Here is a 6,962-nt window from a genome sequence, read left to right as displayed (position 1 = left end):
AGCCCTGCGCTGTTCCCTTGGGAAGGAGCAGGGTGGAGATGCAGAGGCTGCCCCGGTGGGGGCCTCCTGCACCCCCTGCCATCATGGCAGAACCACAGCCGGGCTGTTTGGGGATCACTGTGAGCAGCCCCTGCGGTGCTTTGCCTGTACAAACCCGGGACAGCCCTCCTCAGCCGCCACAAGAGCAGGAGCCCTGCACAGGTGGGGAGCTGGCAGAGGGGTCCCGTTATCTGCCATCCCTGCAGGCTGCTGTGATGCCTTCGCTTTGCTACCAGGGGAACCGCGGGATTAATTTTCCCTTGAAGCCTTCACAGAGAGCCCGGTGCTCTTCTGGAAGAAACATTTTAGCCATGAAGCCGTTATTGGCTTAAGTGCAAACTGTACCATCCGCGCTGCCGGTGCCCAGCCTGCAGGCTCCCCCCTGCCGAGCCGGTGGGTGAAGCCCTGATCTCCCCGGCCTTGAAACACTTTGACTTCACCAGCTCCTGCAGCAGCATCCTGCAGTGTCCCTCTCGAGGCTGGCAGCACCTCAGCTGTCAAATGCCACTGGCCCCATGCAGCCACTGGGCCCCATCCTGTCCCATCCTGCAGGGAGTGGCTCCAGCATGTGCCCAGGCTGGGGGTGACACTGGAGGGCTGCTCTCACCTTAGGGTTCAACCAGCTCTGGCGCCTGGGGCTGGGGTGCAGGCAGCAGCACAGGCAGCAGCGAGCGCCTTGTCTGCGCGGGGATGGTGGTGGCAGAGAGATGGTTCCTCCTCGGTTGCTATTTCCAGCAGATGAAGTCACTGGGCTGCAGTGCCTGAGCTCAGTGGAGGGTGAGTCAGTGCTGGCCTCGCCGAGGCACCATGCACAGCCCCCACGGCCCCTCGCCACGCAGCAGCCCACCATGCCCTGTGATACCGCAGCAGTGCTGCAATGCACAAGGGCCAGGTTCCGTGAGGTTCAGGCTTTGCAGCAACGCAGTGTTGGGTTCCCCAGCCCCACTGCAGCTTTGCTGCTGGATGCCCCCCAGGCACAGCTTTCCCCACGCAGTCCCACCAGCTCCAGGCAGCACTGAAGATCTGCTTTTCTTGGCATTGTCCCAAATGGCTGCATGTTCCTTCACTGAGAATGTCCCTCCCAGGGCCATGGGGTGCCCCAGCCCGTGGTCACAACGTGCTTTTTGTTTAGAAATCCCTACGCACACTTCCACACACATTCTTGGCTGCAAGCAGCTAAGCTGCAGCCGTAGACCCCAACACAGTGCTGCAGCTCACCAGCCCCAACGCAGTGCTACAGCTCACCAGCTCCTGCTGCCTCCTGACAAAGCACCCAGCGTGGGTGGGACACCAGCGCTGCGGCTGGAACCTCCCAAATCCTACCTGGGCTGCCCACGCATGTGCGGGAGGTGGGGGCGGGGAAGGGACTGAGCTGTCATGGTGGCTTTCGCACAGGCAGGGCTGATGCCACTGGGAACCTCTCTTCTCTCCCATACACCCATTGAGCTCCTTTTGCTTTTTCAGAGGTGTTTTCTGTGGCAGGTTTAAGGCTTGAGCAGCAAACACGCTGCTGTTTGTGCCAGATCGGTGAGCTACAGCCGCCCATGAGATGGGTGTGTGGACGCGGGTGGCGGGGCAGGAGGGTGTGATGCCACCCTGTCGTCCCCTCCAGCACTGCAGCCTGGTCACAGTGGTAGGGGTCCTGTCCCTGTGGGTGGCAGGGATGGGGACACCCAGGCCGGAGCCAGTGGGGTTGGATGTTACCGCCAGAGAGGTGGGTGTCACGGAGCAGAGGGCTGTGTGCTCCAAGCTCTCACCACAGCCTTGGCTCTGGCCCCTTCCCTGCAGTCCCAGCACAGGGCAGCCGGTACAATCCTTCGCTACAGCCCTGATAACAAATTCACTTTCTGAAGAAAGAGAGGAAACGAGAAATCTCCGGCCGCGCCGCACAGTGTAACCCACTGCCGGCCAGGGCAGGCAGCTGCCCACCTCCTTCCTGTGCAGCCCCATTTAATCTGTTGCCTCCTCCAAAGCAAAGAGTGTTGAAACTTTGGGGGGTGTTTAGCAAATCCCCTCCCATGCTTATAAAAGCTGCTTCCTGGCACAAGGTTTCCGGCATCCTGTTCCTTCCAAACACCACTGCGAGCAGTGACAGGGGATGCCAGACATATCTGATACTTACAACCCAGCGTTTGAGCACTGAGTTTACCTGTCAGCTGTTCCCACCAGCTGCAGAGTGGCCATGGCCATGCCTGCGGCTCTGCCACCGGCCAAGGGGACTGATACTGCCCATGCTGGGGACACTGTGCCCTGTGGGGACTGCACCCACCAATGCTGCCTGCACCTGGTTGCGTATGCAGCAGTGTGGAGCCTCTTGGCTCCACAGCACTTGGCCTTCCCCTTCCTTCGAAGGGCTTGGCTGTGACTTGGCTGCATTTAGTGCTTGAGCCCTTCACTGCTTTTGCTTAACCCTGGTCGTGGTATGCGCATCTGCCACCTGCATGCAGGATTTGGGCATGGAGACCAGCTCCCGGCGTGCCAGCGCAGGCAGTGTCAAACCAACACACTGCTGCTTTTGAGCCAAACCCCTGTACTGCCCTGCAAGCCCATCCACACATAACCATAAAACCTGCAGCTGCCCTAAACTATTTCTGCATCTCTAAAGACAACCTTTACCTTGCTGTCCTTAAAACCTCAGCGCCAGCAACACAAACTGCATCAGCTCAGAGTGACCTGCCAGGCAACTGCACCACACAGCCGTGCCACGCATGGCATTGCTGCTGCAGGTCTCCTACGGGACCACAGGCTCTTCCAAAGGGAATTGGACAGATATACAGCAGCTTTTGCTGCTCTTATTTCTGCTATTAATTCTGCGTTTCCTGCTAGGCAAGGGACACAAAGCCTGGTCCCTTGTTTTCGACAAGGACCATGTGCCAGGGCAATGGGGATGCAGCTGCCCTAGAGCCAGCAGTGAGCAGCTCTAGAGGCAGGCACTGCAGGGACACCCAGAGGCACTAAGCACCGAGAAACCTCTGCAAAGAACTGCCAGGAATCAGCCTGGAAGAACCCACAGAGCAGAATGGATCCCTTCAGGTATTTGGTCCCTCTCCGCAAGGTTCCCAAGGGCACCTGTGCAAGGCGGTGGCACTGGTCCGGGTGGCTGCCTCGGGGCAGGGATGTGCCACCTCCATGATGTGCTAGCACGCAGTCGGGGTCCCCAAACCTGTGAGGCAGGCAGTGCCCTGGGAGGCAGCCCCAGGCGTTCCTCACCTCCTCTGCCCCCTGAATATAGGGCTCTGGCACACCCAGCAGCCTCTCCTCCCCCCATCCCCATCCTACTAACCGTCACTGGTTCCTCCAAGCTGTCTCTGTCCATTTGTCTCTGTGCTCTGCTCTGCTTCTGGTATGGATGGCTTCCCAACAGCCAGTCCAGGGCCTGAAGATCTTCCCTGTGCACGCTGTTCGGGCTCAAAAGGATACGACAGACAAATCCTGGAGCAGTACCTCATACAAGTATGTTCTATGTGGTTTTTAATTCACAGTAAGAAGTAAATTGGAGTAAATTTAGCATAGATGGGCAGTAAGCCAAGACATGCTGGACTGAATTCTGTGTGTACTTCTCTGGTCCACCCCACCAAGTCCCTCACCCTTATAGCCGAGGGTGGCTCAGGCTCTGGGGAACTCTCACTGGTCCCTGTCTTGAAAGGAGCTGGAAGGAGAAGCAGGATCTCCCTGGAGATCTTGAAACGCAGTCTGACTACTCAATTCATGGCCTCACATGAGATGGGTACCACTACAATCTACCATGTGATGCTGAAGCAGAGCAATTGCTTGTATGAGCTCCTGCTTCCAAGAATGGGCTGCAGCAATTCAAACTAGTGGGGAACAGGCAAAATTAAACGGAACAATAGTACTTGGGGCTTCTTCTCCTGGTAAATAGGGAAACAGAGTTGCAGTCATTTAGCTTCAAAATTATTCGGTCAGTGCTGCCCTGCTCTCTGGGCACCTACCTTGTGCCCCCTGGGCACCTACCTCATGCACCCATCAATATAGCTCAACATTTCCCATCATCTTTTAGAGAAGAGCTTGCGTCACATTGTCCCTGTAGATTCCACCGATCAGAAGAAAATCTGAAGTTAAAAAAAAATTGTCCAAGTATGTAAAAGCAGAGGTGCGGGAGAGAGCAGAGAGATGGGAATTCAGAAAGAAACTGGCTGCAGGATCTGGCTGCCTGAGCAGCGATGGTGCCCACTGCCCTGCAGAGGCTCTCGGTACAAACCCCAGCCCAGCTGCTGACTCAGTGCACTGCCTCAGCCAAACCGCTCAACCTCCCCGCCCCGCTGCAGCACCCTGGGGACAGGCCAGAGCCAGTGTCTCCCAGCCTGGGAGCCACCGACCACAGCAAGCCAGCCAGAAAACTGGATTCAGGTTGGGTGGTGAACGGAGGCTGAAGAGCTTCACCCCTGCTTAGAGCAAAACTGAAAGGGTTACGCTCAGCCCTTCCTAGAAGCCAGGAAACTGTTCTTTCTTTTGTGTCTGATGTTGTGGCTTGAAATTGTAACTAAACAGGCAGTGCAATGGCAGTGCTTGGAAGGGCAGCTGTCCTTTCTGCGCTTTCCACAGCAGCGGTCCTTCATGGACTGCAGTGAGCTCTGCCAAAAAGCTGAAGTAGAAAGGGAAAGTGGGTAGTTATCTCTGCAGCCTGCTGCTGCAAAAGGAAATTGTCCCTTATATCAGTATGTAACAGGGGCTCTTGCTGAAATAGGAGTCCTTGCCACACCTCTGTTGCCTTCCTTGTAATCAAAAGCTCCTTTCTTTTGTAATAATCTCCATTTTAATCTAGTACAAAAAAGCATTTTACTCTTATGGATTTCATTAAACCACCTATTACAGCTCTAGCAATACTGTGAACTTGACGGCTCAAAAATGTGCGGAAGCAGAAGTTAGGTAGAAGGGATCGGTAACAATTTATCAGGAAAAAGCCAGACCAGGAGAAGCAAGGGTTTTCAACAAGACACAAGAAACTCTGCTTGAGGAAAGTACCATCATATCCCCTGTGCCAGGAATCAAACACATTATTTCAAACTTACATGCTGCAAAATGTTGCAAAACAAAAATCCCCTACTATTCTTTCAAACTAGTTTGAACTTCCTATGATTTAACAAAGATATAATCATATCCGCAAAGATCCCAGAGTTCCTTATGACCACCTTAAAAAGTAGGAATGAATCATTTCCTTGAATGACAATCAACTTCGCAATGCCATGATCTTGGAAAGGACAGTTGAACAGTCAAAGGCAAGCACTCGAAAGAAAATAAAAGCATTTAATGCAAAATATTTTACCAAAAGTTTTTACAACAATTTTATATAAATGGAGTCTTCTCTTAAAACGTGGAACCACCGATATAAATGTATTGTTACAAAGCTGATTACAAAACTATCTCCTCAGCTGCATAGAGAGGTAGGGAGGGTATTTCTGCCATCAAAACAACTAAGATGAACTGAAAAGTAATGTTCAGGATCTAGCCGCCTACGTGTAAGTGATGGTAACACACGTATGTTTCTGGATTAAAACTTCACGGGCTGATGTATCTTACCCCATGAGGCATTTATTAAGCTTTCTAATAATTTGTGGGTAATCTAAACAGAAATATCTGAGATGCTGTCAGCGATATTATATGGTTTTCCCTAATGATGGGAAGACTGATGTTGGGGCAGACTATGATGTGTGTTACTCTGCATTTAGGGACTTAGGCTTTAGGGATGGTTAAAAACAAAAGCAACCACCACCAACAGGAAAAAGTTGTTTCTATTCCTGCTCAGTTGCTCCAGGCTGTAGTTGCTGGCTATGAGAGACTTAAATGGGTATAGAGTGAGAGAGACCTACGGAGACTGACAGCAGTCAGTCCAGCCAGGATCCTGGCAGGCTCGCAAAGAGTAAGACACAAAATGGGTCCTTGTTGAGAACTAGCAAAAGGCAGCTGGAAGGGAAAGGAAGGGAAGGGCAGGGCAGGCTGGAGCCCTCTCCCCTCCACAAAGCACTACAGCAGCACCGGCACTTCCCCACCGCATTAATTCATTCCTTCATTTGGCAGGCTTGCCTCATCTGGAAACGATTACCTGTAAAAGGAGCTCTTTCACCTATGTAGCTGTTCACTGAAGTAACATCCTGCAAGACTGGGCTCTGCCTGGTCTGCTGCCAGCCACGCAGAGAAAGGCTCCAGCTAACCCCCAGTGGGGCTGGGCTGCCTGCTCCCCGCTTAGCAAAACAACAACAAAAAGGCCTTCGAGGAAGATGCAGTGGGGGGAACGCAGCTCTCTAGAAAACAAAGCCACATTAACCAGCCCTAACAAAGCAACAGTTTTCTTCTGCAGTGGAAGGGCAGGCTGGTGCCTTCCCTCCCCAGGACAGACTGTCTTTTGGGCTCTTCAGGACCACATGGAAGGCTGCCTTTTCTTTTTTTGCCGTGCTGCTCTAGTGCTAGGCTCCCCGCGCTGCTACCAGGAGCTGAAGTCCCCGAAGCCTGTGCTCTTTTTCTCTTTCTTCGCAGCTGTGCTGGTTGAAGGCCCGTCATCTTCCACGCTGCGCTTCCTGGAGCCAAAACGAAAACAAGTCTCAGCAACTATTTACTGTTCAGTGGGACCAGGGCAGCTGGATGTCTTTCCTCTCCCAGCAACAGCTATACTGGAGAGGAGTGCAAGCTCTGTGCCAGCGTGGGGATGGCAGCAGGGTGGGGATGGGGGTCTCTGGCATACCCAGAAAGAGGGAGAGTGTGTCAGTCTGTGGGGATGGCTTGGCTCAGGTTTTGAACACTTCCAGGAACGTGTTCAAAGCCCAACAAGTTCTCCAGGCCAGAGCTCAAGATTTAACAGCTGTACTTTTTTAGCACAGTCACAATGAAAATGCAAGCCACAAGTTCTCTCCCTGCCTTCTCACCTGCATTTGTGGCAGCAAAAGCATTTATGGGGAATTAAGCATAAA

At 53.2% G+C, this 6,962-nt stretch overlaps 1 protein-coding gene across 1 annotated transcript in view; it reads right to left on the bottom strand.

The window, feature by feature from the left end:
- Nucleotides 1-5,284: 5,284 nt before the first annotated feature.
- The window catches only part of PPIL2 (peptidylprolyl isomerase like 2), a 72,213-nt gene continuing 70,535 nt past the window's right edge, over nt 5,285-6,962 (bottom strand). Inside the window, exon 20 of the mRNA XM_005233280.4 lies at nt 5,285-6,572. Within this exon, the coding sequence (XP_005233337.1) occupies nt 6,479-6,572 (94 nt within the window). The 3' untranslated portion in view covers nt 5,285-6,478. The remainder of the gene's footprint in view (nt 6,573-6,962) is intronic.

This window comes from Falco peregrinus, chromosome 2, assembly GCF_023634155.1.
Source record: "Falco peregrinus isolate bFalPer1 chromosome 2, bFalPer1.pri, whole genome shotgun sequence".
Classification (NCBI taxonomy): Eukaryota; Metazoa; Chordata; class Aves; order Falconiformes; family Falconidae; genus Falco; species Falco peregrinus.
Note: the sequence above shows the minus strand (reverse complement) of the source record. Positions and strands in the feature narration are given on the sequence as shown.